The sequence below is a fragment of the Grus americana genome, chromosome 17 (assembly GCF_028858705.1).
Source record: "Grus americana isolate bGruAme1 chromosome 17, bGruAme1.mat, whole genome shotgun sequence".
In the NCBI taxonomy this organism is placed as follows: Eukaryota; Metazoa; Chordata; class Aves; order Gruiformes; family Gruidae; genus Grus; species Grus americana.
Genome location: NC_072868.1, coordinates 10,148,834 through 10,176,051, shown reverse-complemented (window position 1 = coordinate 10,176,051; position 27,218 = coordinate 10,148,834). Strand labels below are relative to the sequence as shown.

Here is a 27,218-nt window from a genome sequence, read left to right as displayed (position 1 = left end):
CTCCATGCGAAGTGGGAACCACGGCATACACAACATACCGCTGAAGACAGGACCCATATAACTTGTTTATTGAGCTGTATATATAGTTAAAATTAATAGGTGCCATAATCCATTTAAAAAACACAAAGACATCTACAAACATTAAAAAGCTCCAAGATTGGTGATCCCTTTTATCTAAAATAACCAACGAACCAAACCACGCAAACCCAAGGAATGTAACCCCCCCTGGGCCAGGGGAAAGGGAAGCTGCAGCTACAAAGAGCAGGTGGCAAAAAGTTTGGTGCTGCGAGGACAGCATCCAGCGCGGGTCCCCTTGCCCAGGGCCTACAGCACATCTCAGCACGCAGCACTGGGAAACAACCTCTTCTCTCACCACCCACAATGAGCAATTCCCCAGCAAGTCATTCCTGTGCATTTTCTCAATCCCAGGGCTCTTGGGTAGCCTGTCTCAAGAAATCCTTAAGGGTTGTGGTACTGCCACCTGAGCAAGAGGCAGGGGAAGTGCACGGATCCTGATAAGCGGGCGCAGAGTATTTAGCTCAAGGGAGATGCTCCCAACACTCGTTACAAGTCAGGAGTCTCTCCAGCAAGAAAAGCCACGCCACTGCAGTCCCAATCATCCTTCCCTGTCTCAACTCCACAGCCACCAAACAAAAGCACTGAAGGGCAGAGGAATTTACGTGCCACCAGCACCCAACCTGCCCAAGTGCATCACTAAGCTAGGGACTGCCAGAGCAACTGAAATGCCTTGTTCCCTTCCCAGAGAAGCAGGATTCAGTCCCCATGTCCAAGCACTTACACAGATCACATTATGGAGGAAGAATAAAAGCTGTGTGAGAAGCACAAGGGGCTGAGGAAGAACAGCATGAGCTGAAAACTACTTTCTAGCATTTTTTTTCTCCTGCAGTTTCTGGCTTAGTCTTGAAATCCTGGTCTAGCCATGTTCCTTCCCACATGTCCGCCCTCCTCTTTTCACAACAGATTGATGTCTCCATTCTCCCCAAATTCTCCCCCTTCCCCTTTGCACGAACCCACATACGGGAAGGATGCCAACGATGGCATGAAATCCCTGAGCAAGAGTCTCTCAACTCCCGACGCCTCTCACTCACCTTTGGGAAACTACAATTCCACGGGACATCCGTGATTTAGACCCTCCTTAATGAAAATGCAGCTTCACATACCTTCCCCAGCTATTCAAGAGAAAGCACAACAGTTTCCGTTATAAACCCAAAGAAAAACAAGCTTTTGCTTCCAGACCAACCATTTCTACTTCAGTGTTAAAAGATGGGTTTCTCATCCTTTTTGGCAAAAGGCTGTACCACAACTTGGTGCAACCACCACTGGCAGATACATTCCCAGAGTGGTGGGAGCCTGATAAGTTCAAAGGTTTCCGTTATCAGACCCACTCTTCCCAGTCAGAGTCAAAGGGCAAGACCACATTCAAAGAGAACATAAGGAAACAAAAAAACCAAGCTATATTTTATACATATTGTCCAAATAAGTGATATGGGGTTTTCTCCTCCAACTAAATACATTAGTTAATGCACACACACAGACCGGGATACTTTTGCTATATCCTAACATGTAAGACACTACAGCTTCTCATTCAATAGTCACAGAAAGTAATTTTTTGGGGGTCAAAATAATACAGATCACAAGTGTAGAAAACTGAAGACAGCTTAGAAAGGGTCCCAAACACAAAGCTTTTCCTCTCATGAATTTGCTTTTTTCCATCTGCACTTGAAGAGAGTCATCCCAAACACCCCACCTGAAAGCAGCTGCCACTGTAAAAGCATGCAGTCTCTCAATGGCTCTAAATAAAGGTTGTTCCTTCCAAAGGGCCTTCAGGGATTGCTGGATTTTGCCTTGCTGCATTAAAATACCACTGTGCTTAATGAAATCAGACGCCTAAAAGAATAAGGTTATACTATATACATTTAAAAAATTGAGGAAAAGGTATCTAAAAATACACTCTTGAAATTCACAAAATGCTCAGGTTTGAGGAATACTTCCAAGTTGTGCTGCAGCTTGCCAGCAGAGGAGACCAAGCTAAACCAGGCTTGTGGCAAAATATTTAAAAAAAAAAAAAAAGAAAAAGAAAAAAAGGGGCCAGCCCAGCCCTCCTGCTCAGCTGCTGGTCTTCCCCCTGCAGAACTCCACTCCTCTCCTTCAAGGTCATTCAGTGTATTCAAACAGCAACAAAACAGATCTGCTGACAAGGAACCAGCATCAGATGGGCCAAACACTAAAGAAACTGCACGAAGGGGGACGGGACAGGATGGGGGTGCATGCTAGGGAAGAAAACAGAGGGACTGCTAAATGTCAGAATCCATACAAGCACTAATTAAAGCTTGTATTTACAGGGGAAATCAGGCATCAAAATGAAAATGCCAAGGGAGCCTCACAAGACTGCTTGTTTCTCCCACACGACGCCAGCAACAACATTCAGATGAAGTGCAGGAGCTGATGACCACGTTGTGTCAGCCAAGAGCACTATCACTGGGAAGAGAAGGAAGCAGCTTTTCTTTTTGGAAGAAAGATCTTTCATATCACCACTCATCTCCTGTCCTCCGAAATCTGTGCCACCATAAGGGCAAACACACCAAAAGCGGGTAAGCAGACAAGTCCTACAGAGATGACTAACGCAGCTGAAGCCAGCATACTCTAGAAGGTATTTTTAAGCTTGGCTGCCACAAGCACAAGAATCTCTCCGATCTTTTTCTGCCAGTTCTCTATGTCCTTGGAGACGTCACACCAGAGCTCTCCGTGGCGAGGTTCAGCATTCTCACAGCGCTTCCTCACCTCTTCTTGTTGTTCCTATGAGGAAGAGAAACAGCCGTTTGCAAGTGTCTTAATGCCCTGGTTTGTTCCAGCCCAGAGCCAAAAATTTAACAATCCCCCTGTCCCCTCCCTGATTCAAACACTCTTCCAAAGCTTATGGTGGGTTTTTTGTTTTGTTTTTTTAAAGGCAGTATGGAAGTCTGAGTCAAAATTCAGCAGCAGTAACTCTCCTGCCTTGCTGAGTAAACTGGCCAAGTTACACTCAAGCAAGTTTTGCTACACCAGAGAAACAGCAGCAAAAACTTCCTTTGCATTACCACCTGCACGAGATCTGTCAAGTGAGAGGTCTCTCTGAAGTCAGAAGATAAACACTCCCATCATTTCAGTAATACCAGGCAGTAAAAACTGCTGTAAGAGATTAGAACAGACTGTTCCTCCAGCTGCATTCACGTGCAATTTGCACTTGACACTTGTGAAGAAACGGAACTAGTTACACAAACCCAGCATCGCAATTACAGGAAAATCTCCTAGGAGAAAGCTTGCGTTTTACAGGAGGAAGATCAATTTCATAGACTTTTGCACAAACTAGCCTGACTGTGGACAGCAGAGCAGCCTGAAAGACAGTTCAGCTAATGACAGAGCCTTTTAAAAACCACCGCACAGGCCTGGTCATGCTCATTCACGACCAGGCGTGACAGCCGTAGCCTCATCTGTGAGCCACACAGGCAGCAGCATGCTCAGCCCAGCACTGCAGTGATCCTCGGGACTGGGTAACCGACATCCTGCTGCCTTCCCCAGCTCCCCGTTCCCAGGCACACGCTCACCTCTGTGCCATGCTGGAGCTCAAATTTGTAAAAGAAAGCCCAAGCATCCCCCAGGTCAGAGTCGATCTTCACGGTTCGGTGGAACCACTCTCGGGCCTTGGTTATTTTACGCTCACTCCAGAACAGTCTGTTGAGAAAACCAAAAGTGAGTCAACAAATAGCCCCTCTTTAGAGGAATGTGGCAATCTGCAAGCACTCCAACTTAAAAAATCGAAATATCTGTAGAGCCTTTGCTCTCCCAAGAAGGAAACAGCAGATTTTGTAGACATCTGCTGACTGTCCTCCCCCTGGGAAGGGAATAGACAAGGAAGCACCAAAAAGAACATCCATCACTTCCTCTTCACTCTCCCCGCAGTGAAGCAGGTTAAGTTAGCCTCAGTCAAAGGAAGAGACAGACACTCCTGAGAAGGGAAGTGTTACTCTCAAGCTCAATCTTTGCTAATTCAATTGCTTAATTGAATCTGTTCCAGATTTGATATAGAAAGATACAGGATCATATGTCTACATCTATTTCCCCTCTTCCACTTTCTTAATATTTCAAGCTGCTTTTAGAAGTTACTTAATTGTTAGATGCTAAACAACTGAAAATTGCATGCACTTTCCTGGAGCCATGGCTGCGTTCATATCCACGAAACAAGCTCTAGTGGAGCAGACCTATCTTGTCAGCTCCACTTTACAAGGAAAGGCGAGCATGTAAGCTTCTGCACTCAAATCCCAGCCTGGCACCCAGCCCGACCGCTGCCATTTCATAAAGGTACTTGTGAATTCTGAAAATTCTCCCTAGTAATTAACCAGCTGAGTCAATAGTCTCTTGGTTTCACTCCTTTGCATTAAAGAGTTCATTTGAGCTAAGGTCTTTATCAAATCAGACAGCCATCCCTCATAAAGAGCTTAGCCAGTCATAAAATTATACAGCTTATGTGATTGTTTTTAAGCCCTATAATACTCTTGATTGTTCCATGTTAAATAAACTGTGATTTAAAAGAGCATGAACAATGATAGCAGAGGCTCAACACCTGCAGGTAGTGGCCATTTTCAGCAGCCTATTTAATAAGTTTTTCACAGATGTGTGACTCTATGGTATTACTGTACCTACACACGCAAGCCGCGATGGGAGGTGGAAGCTGTTTGTGTTGGGATTAGCTGCTAAACTGTCTGAGGTTGCACCAGAAGGGGCCTGGAAGCAGTTTCCATAAAGCAAAAGTTAACATTTTTCTCACTTGCTGCTAAAGCTGAACAAGTCAGCTGTCATTATCTGGCAGAACCCAGCATTGCAGTCACTGGAGTGTATCCTACAGTTTTCTTTGGCTTATAAAAAAGAGTTGTGAAAGAACTGGGCAACGGTTTGGGCGACATGCTTCCTGCATTAACCTCTTCTGGTATCCACAAAGAAAGAAAAGTTTGTTCCAATCACGACTGCTGTAGAGCTGTTTGTGCATCTGATCAGAAAGGATATGGCATAAGTCAATTCTAACAGTGGTTTTCTGCCACTGGAAGCCTCACAACTCGATCTAGACAAGATGACAATTCCTAGTAGATTATCTTCCCATTTCAGAGAAGCAAACTACAGTGTGACTGGTAGCCTGCATTCCAGAAAGGGCCACAACTGAAGAAAACCGACACAGCAGAAATTCAGGAGGGGAGAAGACTAGAAGAGCACAAAATTTAGCTCAAGATTAAAAAAAAAAAATCCTGACATGATCTACAATAGAGAGAAAAGATGAAGAATACAATCAGTCACATAAAAACTGAAAAATAACCAGCAAAAATTGTCCCTATTTTCACAAGTACTTAAAACATATGCTACAAAACTTAACTAAGCCTGGTTCATCTGAAAGCACGCTGAAATCCCTTTCAAGGGACACAAAGATAGCGATTTTCAGAGTGCCAATACCCAGCACTGGAAAAGGACTCTGTGAATGTATTGTTGTTTGTGCCGCAGTCCCAGACCCACCAGAACAGCTTGAGGGCAGGTTGACATCCCCTGCTTTGAATCAAGGGAGAGATTTGCACAGTTACTAGGAGACAGCTTGAGAGCTGTTACTTGCTTTGAGGCTTATTAGAGCTGCTGCAGCCAGAATCACATGGTTGTGCTTGAGTGCAATGTTTCATCATGGATGCAGCCACACACAGAAACGGGTATTTTTACTACATCATGTGCAGGAACTCACTTGGCCACAGCCAACAGGACATGTGGGTCATGTTCACACTTCTTGAGAGCGTCCACACTCTTGGTCTTTCGTTGCGGTCGCGCTTCAAGGAAAATTGCCTCTGACCACAGGATTCCTTAATCAAGTCAAGAAGGAAGATTGTTTAGTGTTATTTCTGACATTAACCCTCCCCATCCTTTCATCTGGCCAGCTGTTTCTAACACAAGCAGCACTAGTGCCCCCACCCTGGTGGTTATTCATGCCCCAGCCTCACCCCAGATCACTCTTTCTGCATGGATATTTCATTCAGTACTCTGAATTTTTAGCTACTGCGTGCACAACACTGGACCTTCAGTTCTGAATGTCTCCGTACCATAACCCTGCTGCAGCTTCAGCGCTCCCTGAGCTAACTGAGAGTTCATGCCTTTCAGATGAGACACTGCAAGCAGTGGAACAGGGGAAGGCAACTCAGCGTTTCAAAAGTGAAAGATATCCATTTGTCTGAATAGGAAACTGCAGTGGCAGAAGAAGTCCCAGAAGGTGCAAAGTACACCGTTTGGAAGCAGTTTCAAGGGTGCCAGAAAGCACCATGGTTTTATTGATGCTGGCTCTCCACACATATGATGAAGGACAGAGTAGGTCCAGGAAAGCTGGGTTTAATCCCTAGTTCCTTTCACTGCCAAAAGCGAGAAAGGAAATATGCTCAGAGGAGCATGAAATCTTCAGTTTCTCACGCCAGCCAACCATACCTGCTGATCACTTCAAAGCAAAGCCTGAAAGCTGTGTCTGCCAGGACTCTATCAAAGTGCTGTCACTTCCCATAAACTGCACCAGGGGAATATACACAAGCTTTGATGACTGCAGTGACAGACTGGAGCAGAACTCTTCTCTCTCTTTATACATAGGGTCAAACCACATTTTTCAGGCCTCTATTTTCAGGCCTGCTAAGGACACAAACACCATTAGATTTCAATTTTACTTGGTGCAACCTGCCTACATCAGCCATAAGCAACAGGGAATCAATTTAGCAATCAATGGACGCAAGTCTCTGGTTTACATGACTGTCCAATGACCTAAGACCTGCAGGCTTTTATTCTGGTTTGTAAAGTTTTAAGATAGAGTTTGAAGCGATTGTATTTAAACAAAAACTGAGATCCCGCTGCCCATTCCCATAGCAACAGGCAGATTTTGTAAAAAAGCCTGTGGTGGCTCATTAAGCATTAGGTCATTCACAAAACAAAGTGGGACTTGGGTGGTATTGCTTTGTTGACCCACTGGCATGGTGAGTAGCTTGCAATGAGTTTATCATGTCATAAAAGTCACTTAATTCCCAATTATTTCACTGGGACTTTAGCAGCCACCAATTAAACACCTTTCAAAACCTAGCCTGTAGGCAAGCTAAAAAAGGCTTGCCCTGCAGTAGACCGCTACATTTTGTAGTTATATGACATCTTCTCTTCAAAGATGTCAACATGTTTAAATAATTAAGTTTTCCCACAATTCTGCAAAAAAATAGGGGAGCATTATGCACTTTCTCCTCCCATCCCAAGAGGCAAATGTTTCCACTGCTGGTTAGAACCAATTGACTTATATTATATGACCTATTTGCCTTTTTTAAAAAATGAGTTAAAATAATCAAAACCCAGGACTAAACATTTATGGTACATGACCCCCTAATCATAACTGCGACTGAAATTTGCTGCCAGCACAAGTTATTAAGCACACAGTTAGTAGTGCAACCAGTGCAGGCAAACCAGCAACAGGAAGTCTCCTATAGCCAGCTGTACTCCAATGAGACAGGGAAAAACCCATTGTTTTTCCACTGAACTTCCTAACTACAAACACTCGAGAGTCTTTCTTCAATTTTAAACCTTGGCAGACTTCTACCAGCTTCAGAGAAAAGCCACCCATATTCAAGATGCTTTCCTAGGAAACTTGGGAACAAACTGTGGACCACAGACCCAATAATATACTGGATATTGCAGCAAAATGGAACGAACAGCAACCTCTGGTGCAAGACAGCACAAATCAACCAGGATTATTGATAAAGACCCTCAACATTTCATTTGCAGAACAATGACTGACACCTCTCCAAAACGTTGTACTTTGAGACCCGGCCAGAAAGGACATCTTGGAAAAAGATGTGCCTTTATCAACTGGGCAAAACAACCATGTTTAGGATAGAAATGAGATCCAGCTCACCTGAATTGGGACATTCTTGCAATGCCTTGGCCATCAGAGTATTTGCAATGTTCTTTAGCCCAGCTCTGTACTCTAATCGCACAGACTCTAACCTGATAAGGAAGAGACTCAGTGATGATATTTATGACAACATATTCACTATGCGGAAACAAACAGTGAGTCACATGAAGGTCACTGGAAATTGCAAACATCTGCCCATATTCTGAATATGTGTAGGTGACTGACATCTTCCCACTCCTCTCCATCTAAAAATAAACATGACCTTTATTCTACAATGGCCTAGATCAAAAACAATCTGAAAAAGGGACTATAACAGAAATTAAAGATCCCTGGGGTTTCATGCTCTGTGCACTACAACTATCAGCAAAGAAATAACTCGTCCCCAGCTCCTTAGAGTAGCTACATATTAGCCAGGATCACCAAAGCATTTATGGTATTCAGAAAAAGTCGTTAGTCCAGAATAAACTCTAGGAGATGCATGACCACAAGTTCCAGGCTCAAATGGCTGAGAAGATGTACAATAGTTGGCCTGAAGAATGCATTGGCTTTGTAGCCCAAATTCAGTTTATCTCCACACAACTCACCAGAGATCTGGATTCTTTGGATTCTTTAGGCGAGACTTTTCCAAGATGGCTCTTGCTCTAGTCAACTGCCCAACTTTCTCCTCCAGCCTGGACAGCAAAAGCCACAGGGGTATGGAATGGGGGCACTTTTTCAACTGTTTAAAAAAATAAATAAATATAGTAATATGTAGATTTGAAAAAATTCTTATAACACTTCTAGAAAAGAACTTCCCTCCCTACATCCTCCTGGAGAGTTTAGAAGAAAGACAAAGTTGATTACGTTGCTCAAATTTCTCTTAGTTGGCCTTACAGCACAGAACGTACAGAAGTCAAGTTTCTCCTATATCCAAAACAGTCGAGTAAATCAACTATGACTGAGCTCTCCCATTATTAAGAAAAGGAATACACCTCCCTTAATAATACATCTACAATTTGTGCTCCGCTTGGAAATGGCGGGCTCTCATACATAACCAGACCACAACAACAGAGTGTGCAGGAAACAGACTGCCTTTGAAGCCTGGGAAGTCATTAGGATATCGGGAAGTCATTAGGATATCGACACTGGCAGAAACCTGCTTCCATTTTACTGTCACAGCTGACAGTTTCAGAAGCATTAATACCCAAGGACATCGATTACCATTTAAAAGAGACATGAGTGCTCTGTGGGCCACCTCTTTTTACAGTGTGTATCTAAGAGCTCATTAGGAGGCTTTTCTTTTAACAGTTCTGCTTTTAGTCTTTACAGAGAATTATTGTGCAATGACTTTTTTCCTACCAGTGAGGAGTCAAGCATACAGCAAACTCTCTCAAGCAAGAAAGTGAATTCTGCACAGGGATACTGGGTAAGAGAAATTCTTGCTGCTTATTTCAAGGTCCTGGTTTTTGTTTTGTTATTGTTTTAACCAACGACAGAGAGAACAGAAATCATCTCTTCCATTAGACTGGGACTGAGCCCTCTTCATTTTGATTCAGAGACAGACATCTCTCCACACAAGAAGCGCAAAGCAAACTCGCAGAAACATGCATCTTACCCCTTGATTATAAGCCTCTCGTGCTTTCTCTACCAGCTCTTTTTGTTCCTCGATTTGTCCTTTCATCATCCACAGTTTGGGGAAGTCCTCATAGTGCTTCAGGGCTTCCTCACAAAGCTCCTGGGCTGCAGCAATGTTCCCAAGTACCCATTCTAATTTCACAGACTTCATGAAAACCTGAGAATGAACCAGAGCTGTTTATCACTGGCAGCCATTGAAAAACCATTAGTCCACCAATGCAGTGGGCTCCCACTTTCATACATTCATTAAAATGTTATTGATTAGCTACAACTTGAGGTAAAATAAAAAAAAAACAAAAACAAAAAACCAACACTACAGGGTTAAATAATAATGGCAACAAGTAACAATGAGAAAGGTAAATGCAATTAAAGGAGTTGCCACAGCGTGATCAACCTGTATCTCACCTATTAGCATAGAGTTGACATTTGTATAATATTTGTACACAGAGCATAGCTTTAAGAGCACGACCAATTACCAAATTTGAGCCTGTTTCATCAGCACAATCTGATCTCCTCACATCCCAGCTACCAAGACCACCTGTTCTTATGGCATCAAGTTGCAACTGCTGTCCTGCTAATTACAAACCAGTACATACACTTTTCTCCCTCCAAATGCCTTTCTTTTGGCTACACCTGGAAGTTACAGCTGTGAGAAATACATTACAGACTTCACAAGAGAGGCATCAAGTCTGAGACCAGAGTTTCAGCCCCAGCTGCCAGCTGGAGAGAAGTTCTCTGACTGACAAAAGAGGAAGAGGACAACGTCAAAGATCTAGGATGAAGCACAAAATTGGGGGAGAGAGGCGGGGGGGGAAACTGAACTAATTTTTCTTTTACTTGGACAAGTTAAAATGGTTCTGTATGAACAGCTGAAAATTGACAAAGTTTATCATACCAGAAATAATGCTTGAGATAAACACAAGAGTATTACTTTAAACAACAAACTGGACCAGAGCTGTCTTTAGCACAGGAAGCATAAGTGAGTCTTCTGTGAAAGTATTTTCTCTCTCTTTTTTCCAAGACATGCTTTTATGCAATATGAACATTATACAAACAGCTGTAAACTGGGAATTTCCTGACTTTTGCCATTTGTGTAAAAAAAACTTAAACCCTTCACTCAATCCTAGCCTTTTTTTCCCATCATGCCGTGACTTTGTGTCGCAATTCGCTGGAGAAGCGCTGCAGCAAAGCGGCCACATGCCTGCAAAAGGCAATGGCAGGGAGCCATCTGGTCAATCACTAAGGCCACAGAACTGAAGGAACTCCTCCTTCTGCCTCAACTCCCCCGTGGCCCAGTGAGGTCTCAGCCTCTCCACCCTTCACATATCCTTACCCTTGCAGTGGGGGCACTGCTGCGAGCTTTTGCCAGCAGCCTCCTTGCTCTTTCATATTCATTGTTTTCTGACTCAAGCTTCACGGCAGCCAGCCAGATCTCCTCGCTGTTGGGGTTGGCCTGCAAGAACATAAAATGACAGACAAATGCATACAGTGAATCAACAGCAGATTTAATCCTTCGTTTGATCCAGATTAAAATTGAAATCAGAACTTTGTCAATCCACAGTAGGATTTTTTTTCTGTTCAAGCTCCTCCCAATTTTCTTTGACCTTTGAAGTTTATAGAAATTCTCCAAAACAGATGCACAACACAAAGATATATGCCAGTTTAGAAGTTGGATGCTTCTCAATTGTTGAAAAGCATTAATGCTTGATCTTCTGAACTTCCAGTTTAAATACTAAAAAGACCACAGGGTCTGCCACAATGAGACCCTCATTTTGTTATCCCTGAGCAAAAAAACCTGAAGCTTGAATTCCCAACTGAGGTCTGTAAACACTCCTCCAATAAAAGTCATTTCAGTGGCAACCATGTCAAGAACTCTTCAGGATGGTAAGAAAAAGCACCAAGAGTAAATGTAGGAAGTAAATATCTTTTACCTTCCATCTCAGGATCTGTCATTTGGTTTTGTTATCACTTAGCTTTCAAGTCTCATTCCCAGTGTTAGAACTGTACTGCTCTGCCCATCTTTCTTTAAGCATCTGGCAGATAATTCCCTTCATTTTGCTGTGGATGAATGGGTATGGTCCAAGTCGTAAGTAATACAGTAACCTCGTTAATTAGGGCAGACCATTACCCTTTTTACTGAGGAGACAGGTGACCCAAGACAAGGGGATTCTGATCCATGACTGGGGTTGGTGGGAGCCATGGTAGTAAAATTAATGGTTTGCGAACTCCGAACCTGCTGTGGTACTACTCTACTAAAGAGTAGTAATACACTCTTGCTTCCAGCTTGCCGCTATTTTACAGGAGAACATTTGGCTACATAAAACAATCAAAGAACAGCAGAAAGGCATTTTGAAAAGCAGCAGGAATCAGGTGTTGACAGAAAAAGCCTACTTTATATTCTTTACCAGTCGTACTTAACACCATCACACAAGTCTAATGTACCCACCTGGAAAGCCAGTGCCAAAATGCTTCTGGCTGCTGGCACATCTCCTGCTAGCCATTTCGATTTGGCTCCCATGAGCCAGAGCACTTCTGCTTTGGGACAGTGAGCAACAGCTCTCTGCAAAAGAGCCTCCAAGGATTCTCTGAGACAAGAAAGAGCAAGTTACAATCACTCGAAACGCTGCCAAAGGCGAGCTCTCACACACCATTTCCACTATCACTCAATGTTATAAATATTGTTGCAAAGTCCAACGTTGTAAACCTTGATAAGTTGTTTCATAACAAGGAAAGGGTGGGGTCTTTTTTCACAAGGGTTCTGAAATCAGCACTCCACAAACGGTTCATTGTTCAGACACCTTTGTTTGATAGCCTCTGCGGAAAGACCCTGCACACAAACAGCTCATTTGTCTTGGAAAGAGCCATTCTTCTTAACAAACTTTAGTAGAAACTGAGACAGGAAGTTTTTCAGAATTATTAGATGAAGGTGGCTTGATTTTATCAAAATTTTCTCTCTCTGCTGGAAAATACACTTTTCAGGTAGAACAAGGGGCTTAAAAGTCAGCCACCACTGGGAAAGAGGGAAGAAAAACATCAAAAGCAAAGACATACTTGTTCCAAAAAAAAAAGGTTTGAATGAGGCAGAACTCAGCATCTGCACTCACTTCCACACTATAGCCTTGCTGGCTTTAATAAGGGTGATTCCATGTGTATAAGTGGTCTAATGCATAGATTGTTTGCTTTCTTCTAAACTTTGGGCAGAAAGTTTCAGATGTGTAAAGCTTTATGAATAAACTTCAAAATAAGAGGCCTGAACTGTGACAGTGTAACACCAATCTTTATACAGAGTGTGATACATATGCACGGTATGTTTAATCAGAAAATGCCAGAGATGCTCAGACAACTTCAGCTGTGAAGTAGTTTATCTATGAAAATGAAATTAAACACATGCTGTATTTCTAGGTGACTTGTATTCTCAAGTTTTTCTAGAAATGCCTTCTCAAAGACGACTGTCCCTACTTTGTCTCTTCATAGCTATTTTTATCAAGTTATCCCTATTGCAAAAGAACTTTTTATGACTTCGTAAAAACCAAAGATGTTTTGACCACAGCCATAACAAAGAAAGTCAGACCTGCAAACAATGCCAGCGAGTTTACACCAGCTAAACTAACTCTGCACGTGCAACACAACACTTCAGGGCTCATCTTGTAGCTTTTCTTCCTCCCCAACCTCCCACCCTGCAAGAAGGCTGAACCCCTCCACCCAAGGATTATGCAGCACACATACCTGGTTCCGTGGTTCTTTTCAAAGTACGCTGCTCGCAGCCACACACTCTTCTTGCTCGGGAAAACTTGCAAGGCGTAGGCATAAATCGCTCGGGCACACTCCAGAGCGTTATGAGCAACACACTAAGGAAAAACAGATCAGAACTAAGTCAATTTAGGGTTGCACTGAAATCAAGTGTGAGAAGGAATGGCACATGCATAATTCAACACAGAACTCAATAACTCAGAGTAATACATGAATTGGGGCATTACATAGAACAGAACAGTTACTATCAGCTTTTAAAAAGGAAGCAGGGAGGAAATTTTCAAGCGTCTCTCTATCAGAGCACAAGTATCACTGGCCTTTCACTGGGACTGACACACACAGGCCGGCTTGAAAAATTAGCAAGGCACTGTAAACTCTCTCCTGTTTGCACTTCATCTGTTTTTTCACAGGCAGAGCTACAAGCGCCACAGCACATGCCCTGCTCCTGCTGTAAGCCCAATTCAAGGCCAGTGAAGTGGACATTTCTCATGCTGAAATATAATTTAATTTTTAGTGCATGTTCAAACTACTCCCCTAAAGCAAAGAAAGCCTGGTAAAACTTTTACCTACTCCCCTGTTCGGTCTTACATTAACTCCTGAGCTACAATGTTTATGCCTTGAAACTCAACTGCCAGTTCCTTTAACCAGACCCTCAATCTCCATTGATGTCACACACACACAAAAAAAAATCCACACCAAAACCAGCAAATAATCTATCACAATACCAACTTTTTGCTTAGTAAAAATTCAAATCTGGAAAAAGCTCAACAATACAATAACCTCCTGAGAAGCAGACTGGCCAAACACAGGCAGGTGTTGTGGGAATCACGTCCACTTTCACTCATAAAAAAAAAAAGTAATTTCCCAGGGTGCAGTTCAATTTCCCCCAATTAAAATAAAATTAAACAAACAAACAAAACCACCAAAAAACAGCATTACAGCTGGACATACACTGTCTGCATCTTCCATCCAGGTATGCTTCCGATCTTCTTCCTCAATCCCAATCCCAATCACAGCTCGCATGATAGCCTGGCACGTGGCCACACTTCCAGCTTTATCACATTCCTCGGCATCCTAGAAACGAGAGTAAACGCCTGCTCATTTTGAGAAATCAGCACAAAAAGTTAGATTCCGCAACAGTAACTCATGCACAAACCCAGAGACATTGTGGGTCACTGCCACATTAAAAGTATCTTATTACTCAAACATATTTGGACACTAACTAGTGAGCCTACACCCACAAGGAAGGTGCTATAGCTGTACAGGGAATCAACCAGAAGTTGGTTAGAAACAGAGCACGCCAACTGCATTCACTGAAAAGGAGTAAGTGTGACAATGTGTGACCTTTCCAGTCTGAAAAGTCTCCTCTTACAGCTCCACTGACCTGTCCTGGGCTGGGCCAAGCAGGGACATGGCCAATAAAAAACTACAAGAATTTGAGGAAGAACCGTAACATCAAAACTACCGATTTTCTTTCAGCTTTGGGTTGATTCTTAAGTCGCAATAAGTGCTAAGAAATAACTGAATTTAAATTAATACACCCTCAACCAGTGTTAAGTTAAAGGTGCAAAGGCTCTCTCATCAGAGCATATATGGAAAAGTGGAATTTTGTGACATACAAAGCTTTTGGAAAGCCAAGCGTGTCTTGCTTAAACTTGTTAAAAAGGCCTCTGATCAGATAACAGAAATGGAACAGCTCTAGTACTGAAAAGGAACTCGAGAAGACAATGATGCAGAGGCTGTGGTGGTGGTTTTTTAAACAGAAGTTGAAATTAACCTTTAATTGTTTTACTGCTGCAAAGAAAGTTGTAATTCTTTTAGATGTTAACAAGGATATCTGTTTCATATTAAATACTTCGTTCGTTATCAATACTCTTAAGCAGTGCGCCAAGAACATTTTGCTGCCCTGACCCATTGTAAGTGATTTTAGTAGTAAACTGGTTTAAAGACTTATGCTTAAAAAAAGTACAGTATGCATTCAGGAGGAAAGAGGTTCTATTAACCTGAACATCAAGCTATTCAGATGGCAATAGTCTTTGAAGTGTCTTACTAACTCAAGAACTCAAGCACCACAGCTTTTGAACGTGATCAAAACACTAGAAACCCCTACTACCTTTTGCTACTTTTCTAGTACAGAACATCACAAATATGATGACCTGGGATGAACCTCCACAGAGGTCGTGTTTTGTAAACGTCACAGTACAACACAGTTCCACATGTCAGCTGTAACTACTTCATACAACCTCAGAACTACAAACCAATAAAGGACTAACAGAATATTTCCTGCCTGCTGCATGTGCAATACTTGTATTGATTTCTTACAACACTATTTGACAAAAATTTCTTTGGCAAACAGATACCTTTTAAGCCAAAAGAGACATATGCAAAAACCACATAAATCCTTCACTGGGGGCTTAAAGCCTCTGTCCTGCTTAAGGCAGCAGCTGCTTCAACTTGAAGCTGGTTATCTTCCAAGACAGAAGCAAACCAGACATTCCTCAGCTCAACACACGCAATGTTACCCCGGAGTATCACCTAACTCTGGCCTTGGCTCTCCTCAGCTTTTTAGTCTCACCTCTTGTATTTTCATGGGGATCTCCACTGATTAGCCTAGTACAAAATTACTCTGTCCTACAATATCTTACATCAATAGCCTTCAAAACAGAACTTGAAGAGTTCACCTGGGTCTCTTAACTGACATCAAGCAAATACCTGTATCCACTGCTCTCTGTTGATTTCCACACCATTAGCCCTAAGAGATGTGATGGCTCTGTCAATAATTTTCTCCACCATCTGGGTGTTTCCATTGGCTTCCTCCAGTTTGGCAGCAGTAATCCAGATGTGACGATCCGTTGGAATATTCTCACGGGCTTTGTTAAGGACTTTACGAGCATTCTCATATGTCTCCAGCCTTGCCAGTGCAAGCCACAGCTGCGGAGCAACAAAAGATGTATTTTAGATTAGAACAAGGAGATGACAATGCCGCCGTATGGCAGTGTCAGCTCAAAGAGATAAGCAGCTTTATGCTCTTTGCTACTGGTTGGCAGCTGTCCTCAAGTAGTATAAGCAGGCTGCAGAATACCAACAGACAAACAGAAACACAGTCTACTACTGTCCTTAAAGATCAATCCTAATCATCTCAAGATATCACCTCCGTTTGCTGGGCTGCTGCACTCATATTTTCTGTTCACATCACCTTTCAAACAGCTGAATAGAACACTGGTTCAGAATTTCATAAGTGAGCAACTTCATTTTAGATTCCCCAGGCTGTATGTATGCTTGTTTTCACAAGCATCGAGGCACTACATGTGAACGCGAACATGGCTAATTGGCTACAGCAAGCACAGCAGTACACTTGCATAATTAACGCAACAATTACACAGGAAAATGAGGCATGTAATGACCACCAGACAATTAACTCTGGAGGAAAAAAAAAGGACCGTCCACTCCTCATGACACCCTACTCACTGTGGCATAAAGTGTATGGTAACAAACTCCTACTGCAGTCACCCTGCCTTTTGCTTTCAAAGCTCTACCGCCAACCTAAAGTGGTGGGTAGGGGGTTGCTTTGCTTTACTTTTTTAAAACTTACTTCAACGCTAGTTGGACAGCACTCCACAGCCCGACTCAGCATGATCCTGGCATCCTCAGGTTCTTCTAACTCCACGGCTGCTTTCCACAAACGCACTGAATTTGGAACATGCTCAAGGGCTAGAGAGGCAAAACAATTATGTCAATCATGACAAAGTAAAGTACCAGAGAGAACTGTATTTTTTAAAAGATAAATTAAAGGCTTTGTCCTATTACAGATGAAATTTCCTGAAAGACAGAAGGGAGGGAACTGTACCTATATTAGCTCTTGCTTCAACAGTGAGAACTTACAATCAGAAAATAAAAAACCCTTAATTTTAATTGGAAACAGGTTTTGGAGAGCCAAGGGCTTTTTCCCTGTACAAGCTGTAATTGCATCCTCTTCAGTAACACACCTAGCTGAAAAAAGCCCCCAGTCTCAGCAAATGAGCATGTGTAGGATCTTCAAAACTGGGAAGCCTAATCATGCTGGGTCTCCCTTTATAGAAAAGGAGCATCTTCAGTACTAACTAATAACACAATCTTGTTCCTTAGCTGTTGAAACCATCCCTTCACAATTTAGTTTTCCTGTGGGCATCTCCTGACAGCTTAATGGATCCCATTTAGATTCCCAAAGAGTTACTGGCCCGCTATGCAAAAATAAAACAGAAGGATGCATAAAAGCTTAAAGGTATATCTGACATTAACACCCTAAGCCACTGAGTCCAAAGTGTTCTTTCAGCAATCCAATATGGGCTCCATCTAATTAAGAGTCTTTGAGGCTTCCTTAATCTTGTCCAAGAGTTAGCTACTGCTGGTAGAAACTGCATTCTCTGCAGACTGGCTAAAACATTAAAGTCTAAACAACAGCTTTTCTCAGTCTGTCTCTTCCTAACTGTGTATCTTAAAGTGACACTGACAAACTAAAGGGCCTTTGTCACTACAACTTACACCACAGATCACCAGTATTAGCTGCATTGCAGTAGTAGTTTCATTGCTTCCATGGTGATTGTACACAAACATGCTATAGTAACAGAGGACTGAGCACATTCTTCTTCAATAAAGCAAGCATAATTGCAGGACCACAGAAACGGGTTGGAAGAGGCATCTAAACCTACTTTGAAACCAGCGAGGCTTCTAAGCAAGGCTGTTCCTTTAAGCATTCCTGTAAAGGCAGAGGCACACTGCTGAGCCTCAACTTCAGAGCACATCCCAGCTCTACAGAAACACACAGGGCATTTACAAGTAGTGTGCACTGAGGATTCAGGCATTAACCGTTTCTCCTCAAGTCTGCAGCAGCAGGAGATTTTTCGGAAGAATTTAAGTGAATAGTATCAGCCTGCAAGAGCAGAAATCATCACTCAGCAGGACAGAACGTGTTTTCATAGATAGAGCATTCGATTTTTACACCTCAGGATGCATTTTAAACACCCAGCTTGCTGGCTCTCCAGTCAGAAAGAGGCTTTAAAAACTCCAGAGGTTTTGCTGGATGTTAGGAGTGCACACAATCAACAGACAAGAGAAACACATTATGAAAGATCACGCTTTAGTGACATTACCAGGCAGTCAGTCATTTTTATTTTAGGAGAAATAATGGGTTAAACTGCCACTTATCTTAAGGCTGTATATACAAACAGCTCCAAGCCTCATATTAGTGATGCTCCCTAGGTAGCAGAGGAGCACTGTGAAGCTGTTAACAGGCAGAAATTGTAAAGAGAATGATAAATCATGTTCCATTCCACTAACAGCTTTGTATCAGAGATTAAGTAGGTGGTTCCAAAAACTGAAGCGAGATGTTTTTCTCTTTGCAAATACAATGTTTAAAGCAAAAGTCAGTACTTGAGTAAGCCACTGCATTCACACAAGATGCTCTCCTATCCCAGCTGGACTTGAAAATCTATTTCTGCCATTTCTGTAAAAGTGTTTTTCTGTTCAGCATCTATTATTGTTCATGAGAAGGACACACAGTGTCACAGGAGAGACACTTCACAGCACACTGCACTGCTTAGTCAAATCAAATCAAAAAAGGTACTGAATAATTAATATCTAAACTCTTACAACTTCAAACCCAGGAACCTTTAAATGCCTTTCATTCATATGCAGTAAGAGGTCATTTCACCACAGATGTGCAATTTTACATGCAATAGTAGGAGCCAATTTTCTTCTTTTGAAGCCAAGCCATTCGATACTGCAGACTGCTTCACAGTGATTTAGTAAATATATCAAATCTGGACCCTTTTCCCTGTCTAGATTAAAGTCAGGAGGTACAACTGATACAATTCAATAGTAATGAAGGATCTAATCTCTACTGATACAGACACAGTAAGTTAAAATAATCAAAGAATTAATACTATGAACCTGTGAGGAAGACCTGAGTTCAGGACAACTCAACAAACTGCTGTTAAAGAGATCATTGTTTGGGAAAGACAGTAATTCCCCAAAAAGAAGAAAACCTCCAAAAGCAATACAACAGAAGATGTAAGGTTTTAGGTAAGCACCACAGAGAAAAGCTGTTTGTCAACAACACAGAACTTGCTACAGTAAAGCAAACCCCGAGGCCCACCAGGGTCAATGACATGAGAACCCCAAGGCCACTAAAGCTCCTCCACCAGGAATCTCTGTGGTCTCCAACAGGTTACAGACAAGCTGGATCTCAAACATAAAGTCCAGTATCTTTTCCAAAATGTATCACAAGGTGACAGTTAAAACACCATTTTCTCCTTAGAGCATCATTTTTTAATTGCTTTCATCTACCTATCTAACTTTGATCAAATTGGAATTGGTTTTGGTAAGTGAAATGTCATTTTCATTACTGAGCATTTAATTGCTCAGTAACAGCCGCTTTCCACTGAAGAATGTTTTACAAATACTTCAACAACTCTACTCAACAGCAGCAAGTTCCACCATTAAGTCACACATTACTAACAGCTGTATTTCCACCAAAGATGCAAGAAAAACCCAACTTAAACTTATGGACACATCTTGAACAACTTACAATGCAATACAAACAGAGGAAGACTGAAGACTTTGTTCCCTGACCCTGCAGAAGCTCTCACCTTTCCTAAGGACACGTTTCTTTGCACGGATATCTGTCTCCAGCTCTGCTGCTCTTATATAGATTCGGACAGACTGTGGAAGGTGGCGGACAGCTTGGGCCACAACAGCCTTGGCTGTATCCCCAGGCTGAAGCCGAGCAGCTTCTAACCAAACATCTTCACTCTGTCAGGAAAAAGAAACGATCTCACTTTACATCAAAACAAGAATTTAAAAGTTGAGTTTCTAGCTAAACGTGTGTTCTTTTAATACTGCAGACAGCGAAGCTGTATCAGATGTAGCCTGATACAAGCTTAACAGAGAGATGGCATGCTCGTAACCACAATCTTTTCCTACTGTCCCGCAAGGATCAGCAGGGAAACAAATCAGTTCTGACCTTGGGGCACATCTCCGTTCCTTTCATGATGAGGTTTCGAGCCACTTGGAGTTTGCCAGTGACCTCCTCCAGTCGGGCTGATGCTATCCAGGCTGGCGGATGATGAGGATTGGTCTCTCGTACAGATTTCAGGAGCAAACGGGCTTTCTTGATGTCACTAAAGGAGGAGGGAAGGCAGGCAGGAAAATTTTCAGCACACTAGCAAACAATTCTCCTGAATCAGTAAGTGCTTTACAGTCAGCTCTTCACAGCCACACTCAGATGCACAGTAACTGTGACCTCAAACGTTTCCATACTGGTGACACAAATTACATACTACCAAAACAAGCTTACAAATATACATGAACACAGGGAGATCACAGTGAAAACCAGTTAAGTATTTAAGTAAGATTTTTAGGAATTACAGCTAGGCACTTGCAGTTGGAAGCTGATAAGCCCAAGCATCAATTTAAGGAAAGTATTAGCATCAACATTTGCACATATCACTTTGACTTAAATGGCAATTCTTTACGAAAAGAGTGTCAAACTTCATATTAAAGAGGTTTTCAGAGGTCATCAATCAAGCCTAAATTAGCAGTACACAGGTACAATTAACCAGGCTATTTCCTGGCTGGCAGGCAGCCACGCAGTCACCACTCTGGCATGTTAGTCCAGGGATAGAATAGAAACAACTCCCACAACCGATGCATCCAGGTCAGATGCTAAATACATCAGTTGAAAGACTGTAACAGATCTCATGTTAAAAGAATTTATCCTCAAAAACTCACCTAGGATCTTTTACAAATTAAATGCTAGCTGAAAGCCGCCAGCTCAGACAGATTCCCATTTATATGCAGGATCACAGCCATTACTAAGAGGATAAATCAGTTAATCCTTCTTAAACTTACTTGATATCTCCTCCATGCGTGGGAATCATCGAATTCAAGTCTGTCAAATATCCTTTCGGGTCCACTACAGTCTGGCCACTCACAGAGTCCGACACCTGGGAAAGTCAAGTCAGCGCTACTGAAATGACCATTCATAGCCCCACAGTCTGCCTCACACATTAAAGACTGAAAAGACACTGCAGCTATACCAGAAACCTAGACATTCATCTGTTACCAAAACCAAGGAACGAGGAAAACACAAAGCCTTGCTTATTAGCTTTTTTCCACTTCAAAATACACAACTTTAATGTTAAAAATTTAGTACCACTGAAAATGCAAAAAACAAACAGCTTGGCTTTCAGTCACCAAAAGGTCTTGCAGCCCTGCCAGCTAAAGCCCACCTTTTTAGTTTAAACTAGATTTAGATGTGGGGGGAGAATCAATAAAGAAGTGAACAAAAATTTAAGAGGAGTATTTTTCAGCATTTTGTCCTGCTTCCTTTGGTAAAACTACAGTACTGTTTGCCTGAAGTCCACGTCTGGTATAACAAGGCAGTCTGTTCTCCCATAATGACCGAGACTTCCAGGGACAAACTGTTATTTCTCAGGAAATTCTATTAGTGTAGAGGGCATGAGATTTGGGGAGGAAGAGTACAAAATCATTTCACAGCTGAGCTGTTTCTTCTAACACCCAAAAGAATTAAAAACTTTTCTAAAACCACGCCTTAAATAGCAGCACATCATCAGCCCCAGGTACACCCGTGACAGATCCTGCCTTCCAACATCCTTACCTGGCTTAGCCTCATATCCATCAAGGTGTTCCTGGCTTGGCCAATCTTCCTCATATCCAATTCGCCTGTCCCAGGTGTCATTAAGCCTGGTGTCATTCCTCCTGGGTACGGAGTATTCAAGCCCCCCGGGTATGGAGTATTCAATCCACCAAATTGCTAAAAACAAGAGAGAAATACATTCCTAAAATCTCTTCTGAGATTTCAAAAATAATTCAGGCTGGTGGCTGATCTGCTCTTCTCCAGTGGCAGACACCAATGCCAAAGCCCCATAGGTACTTCTGAAACGGTGGCTTCCCTGAATCACAGAACATTTCTCATACAGGTTTTGCAAATCTGAGGTTAATTACTCAAGTTTAGTCAAGTCAGTGAAATAAGTAACAAGAAAATGAAAAATTTGAGCACAAGCATCTAAACCTAGCACATTTAAACACAAATATCTACAAAGAAGCACCATGGACATCTGGTGCCAGTTCAGGGCCGGTCAGCTTCTCCTGTAACTGTATGATCATAGTAGCCTGCAGCCATATAGCAATAAGCTAAATTACTTAATTTTCAGTGGACTATAAGGCAAACAATTTTTAACACAATTGCTCCAGGGTTGAGCAAATCGTTAGGTGAAACTCAACTTTATTTTCTGTTCCATTTTTGCAAAATATTGTTATAACAGAAACAGATGTTGGTTATGCTCACCAAAACTCATTCTACAGCCAAAGAAAGGGAAAAGAAACACTTTCTTCCATTTTTAATATGAAAACCAGGCTCTCCCCGTCTATCCACAAGTTTTCTCTGATAATGGGCATGCACTGAACAACTGCAGCAAGCCCAAGAGTTTAACATCCAGCAATTCCTCTGACAGACTCACAAGTTACAGGGGGCTTTTTTGGTCAAGTATCTTTTTTCCAAATGCCACTAATGAAAGCACAGTCTAAGCCTTGTCTCTAATTACAAAGTATGGCTCACACCTTCATCAGGTTTGTTTCGTACTCACTGTTTGGCGTGGGTCCACAGAAGTGTGATTCTCCCCTGACTGTAAATGCTTTGCAAAGAAGCTGTCGGGTACAGGAGTCAGCTTCTCATAACGAGGATTCCTCTGACGCTTGTTCCTGGCATCACCAACTTCTGGAATACTCAGCCACTCTTCTTCTGTGACCTCTGCTAGCTTCCGCTATCCAAACATGAGTTGTCAGCATTATTTTAGATTTTTTTTTCTTTTTTAACTGCTCTTATTCCTATAGATATTTTTTTCTTGAAAGAATTCAGATCAACTAAAGACCTAAAGGCCAAAGATCAGATTTTTTCTAATCCAATGTACAAAAGAATTAGATGCATTTAATTAGAATTTGGTTTTAGTCCAGACTGAGATTCCAAATCAATTTTGTTATTAAATTCAGTGCTACAAACACTCAGATTAATCTCAGTGCCTGCAGCATTGAGCATTTTATTACTAATCATTAAACAATAGCTTAAACAATACAAGCTATTTAAAAGAAGATTTAGAGTCAGATCCTGCTCAACTACTATTTGAATACCAACAAGTTATCAAAGACAGAAGGGTAGCACCTTCTCAGGAACTGACATGAAGTTGCAACAAAGCACAAAACAAAAACCTAGTATCACAAGATATCCACAAGAAAAGTGTTCAACAGGCAGAATCACCAAGTATTCTCCCATATCCCTACAAAGTAGCTTATAAACACCCACTACCATCAACTAAGCGTAACTTTGAATGCTACTGTCAGTAGAGACAACATTGCTTTTTCACTTACTGCAGCTTCCATCACCACTTTGATTTAAATGAGCACTACCAATTATCCTGTCTATAACTGTGCAACTGACTGAAAATTACACTGCAGTACTCAAGAGAGCTTCAAACCAAGAAAGAGCTTCCATACCACTAGCTGCCAGCTTTGTATTTGCTTCCTTATTTTTTCCAACAGAAAGTAATGCCAATCTGGAGAATAACAAAGTACTTGTTTGCTAACACACAAAATCTGAGCAAAGAAAGGCAGATCATACATCCACCTCCCACACGTCATAAAGATAAAAGCCACATTTCAGACAGTTTTGCCTTACTTTCAAGTCTGAGAACTGCTGCTGAATTTTGGGTCGTTCCATACGGTATTTTTCTATCTCCTCTTTTTCTCGTTGTTCCCTTAGGAAAAGGAGTACTGAGGTTATGCTCAAGGTAATGCTCGGCAAGTCTTTAAACAAAGTGTTGATATTACAGAAAAATGTGTTTGATCAGAGCTAAGGCACAAAAAAAAGCATTTTTTCCAAGCTTAGACTATCGGCATTATGACAGAGATGTCTTATCAAAAAAGACAACATTATAGTGTAAAAACAGACATCTTGAACCAAGTGAACTTCAGTCTTTAACGTCCTCTTACCTGTAGACCAGGTAGTGAGTTTAACAACTCAAGTAACACTCACTGGTCTACGAGACACCTGTGTTACGTAACTTTTCTAACAATTGCCAGTGTGCTGCATAGTATGTGATGTGTTAAAACCAGTCGCTCAGCACCCCTCCACATCATCTTAATTAACTACAGTGAAGCAATTCAACCACATCAACTCTTAGAGCCAGTTGTGCAAAATACCCATCATCCTTAAAACTTGGACGCACAGCATGAAAAGTACAGCATTAAAATGAATAAAAACTGCGTATGCTTCTGGAAACATACCCAGTAGACAAGGACAAAATCTGAACTGGAAAATGGAAGAGGTAGAGGAAAACTCTAAAACACAAACTAACTAAAAAACACTCCACGCCGGTGGTGTAATTTATCCTACCTTCTTTCTTTTCTGCGTTCATCCATCCTCTTATCCAAAGCTGCATAAATAGCATCTGCTTCCTCATCATCTTTTTCATAGGGACCACTTGAGAACAGGCTCCCAGCATACCCATTGAACTAAGAATTTGGAGAGAGAGAAAAAAAGAAGAAAAAAACACCAGCATCCTCAGTTTAAAGCTCCTGTTGTGTTTCTGCTACAGCCAACAGTCACCCAGAACAAGGAAAATGCGTGAAGCAGGCTATTTGTAACAACATTGCATCTGACTAAATAAAGGCAGCTTTCTTCTACCACCCCTTGATTTTATTCTCCCACACCATTTCAAAAGCAAAACTGCTTGAAAATTGCTTCTCTTTCAAAACTGCTTCTATTAACCAATAAATGAGATGCCAGTATAGAAAGGCCATTTTCTTCCAATAACCACTTTTTTTTAAACTACTAAAAGCAAACAAAAAGAATAGCACAACATTCAACAAACCAAAGTGGGATTTAAACACAAAAGACTACACAGGCTACATAAAGACAAATATATGTCAAAGTACAAGAACTTACATTTCATTTGTGCAGGAGAATACAAAATACATCCCCCAAAGTACTTAAACTAATATTTTATTTATGGATCTCTTCCCAAGACTCTCAGGGCTCTGCATAGATAATTAAACCACAATACATGTACCAAAGCCACAACAAAAATCTGCAAGCACTATGCCATTATATATGATGAGGTCTCAATTAAAAAAAAAAAAGAAAGAAGAAAGGAAGTGCTGCTAGCAAACTACAGGAAATTCTGGCCTTGAAACCTCAGCTAATATGGGGTTTCATAGCAAGAGAGCAGGGAGCTAAACAACTCCTCTTCCACTTGGGGAAAAACATCTCCAGGATGATGAAAATCTCGTCACCTCATCATAATTGGTGTCGTTCAAATCTTCATCATCATCATCAGCTGTCTGGTTCTTTTTCATCTGATCCCCAACAGTCCTCTTCCCCGGAGGCGCATGACGATCATCCACGGGGTCATTTGCATCACGTGCAGGGCCAATATCGGAGCGGGTGGTAAAACCTGTGGCTCTGTGTTGATAAACCAGTAGCAGCTATTTAGTACACTGCAACCCCACTGTTTGTTACGCAGGCAGACTGTCAAAATCATTACTTCTACCAGTAAATAAAAATACCATTCTTCTGCAAGAATGGCATTGGCCGGTCCCCATCCCTACTGTTCATAAAGCCTGGGGGGAAAAGCTGTCCCTTCGTAGGGAGAACTTGATCTATAAAGACACTGCAATCACACGGCTCACTGCTCTACCATCCAGCTTGTACTGAGAAATGCTCTCTCTTCTAAACTCTGTGTATCTCAGTGGGACACAGCAAAAAAGCTGATCCTGCAGGCTGTATGGCACTATGGGGTGGGGAACTGGGCACAGGGATGGCGTGACTGGGGCTCTCGGAAACCCCACATTCAGCCGGACAGCATTTCCCAGGGCACAGTCGATACAATCACCCCAGCGTAAGAGCACCAACAAATCAGGGGAGAACAAAAATAACTCACACCCACCAAAGGGCAACTCCTGGTGCCTGCCCACCCAAAAAAACCCGGAGAGACACAATCCCCTCCCGGCCAGCAGTATCTAAAGCACCCAGGAACTCATCCCCGGTGCCAGGTCCGCGTTTAAATAAAAACCGGCCTATCCAACAGTAACGGGAATCATCTCGTAGCAATAACACTGGAGAAGCCGAGCAGGCCGCGCGGGGCCTCCGGCCTGCCCAAGGGGACGGGGCCGGACGGGGCATGGGCACCAAGCCAGGCACGAAACGGGGCCCGAGGGTGTCCTGGGGCCCGGCGGGCCGTGAGGGGGAACGGGGGCGGGGAAGGCCTAGGCCAGGCCCGCGGGGGAACCGGGGGACCGCCGCGCCTCACCCGCGGCCCAGCCCCGGCACGTAGCCCAGGGGCGCGGGCATGCCCAGGAACGGCTTCTTCTTCTTGTTCATGGTGCCGGTGCCGGCGAGGCGAGACCGGGGCCGCTGGACCCAACCGGCGGAGCGGCGGTGGCGGCGGAAGCGGCGGCGGCAACAGGCAACGTCAGAGGGCGGGGCTACTCAGCGGGGCAGAGCGGCACTTCCTCTCCCGCAGGGGAGCAGAGCGCCCCCTGGCGCCGTGGCGGTCCTAAGCGTGGGTGGGGGGGTGTGAGCCGGGCACGCATGCGCGCACCTGCCAGCACCTGCGCGGGCGTGCGCACGCGTGTGAACACATCCGTGTGCGTGGGGACACGGGCACAGCCCCGCGTGCGCACACTGCACGCGCAGCTACCTGCACGCACGGGCCCGCACAGGCGTGCACACCTGGATGCACGCGTGTGTGCGCGCGTGTGTGCACGCGCGCACACACGTGGGCACTCTCCTGCACACCTGCGTGGATGTTTGCACACACACACCCCTGTGCACACCCCTGCGTGC

The 27,218-nt window shown here is 42.8% G+C and overlaps 1 protein-coding gene across 1 annotated transcript; it reads right to left on the bottom strand.

Annotated features, from left to right (window-relative positions):
- Nucleotides 1–52: 52 nt before the first annotated feature.
- Nucleotides 53–26,847, bottom strand: PRPF6 (pre-mRNA processing factor 6). The gene is made up of 21 exons (XM_054845496.1): nucleotides 26,683–26,847; nucleotides 25,667–25,835; nucleotides 24,768–24,886; nucleotides 24,051–24,129; nucleotides 22,966–23,142; nucleotides 21,978–22,133; nucleotides 21,209–21,303; nucleotides 20,322–20,478; nucleotides 19,948–20,110; nucleotides 16,914–17,032; nucleotides 16,034–16,252; nucleotides 14,273–14,395; nucleotides 13,298–13,419; nucleotides 12,018–12,156; nucleotides 10,905–11,024; nucleotides 9,552–9,728; nucleotides 8,542–8,675; nucleotides 7,958–8,049; nucleotides 5,777–5,891; nucleotides 3,606–3,732; nucleotides 53–2,817 (listed from the first exon to the last, which is right to left on the bottom strand). Exons 1-21 carry the CDS (start codon nucleotides 26,751–26,753, stop codon nucleotides 2,665–2,667), a joined length of 2,826 nt encoding a protein of 941 aa, XP_054701471.1. The 5' UTR covers nucleotides 26,754–26,847; the 3' UTR covers nucleotides 53–2,664.
- Nucleotides 26,848–27,218: the final 371 nt, after the last annotated feature.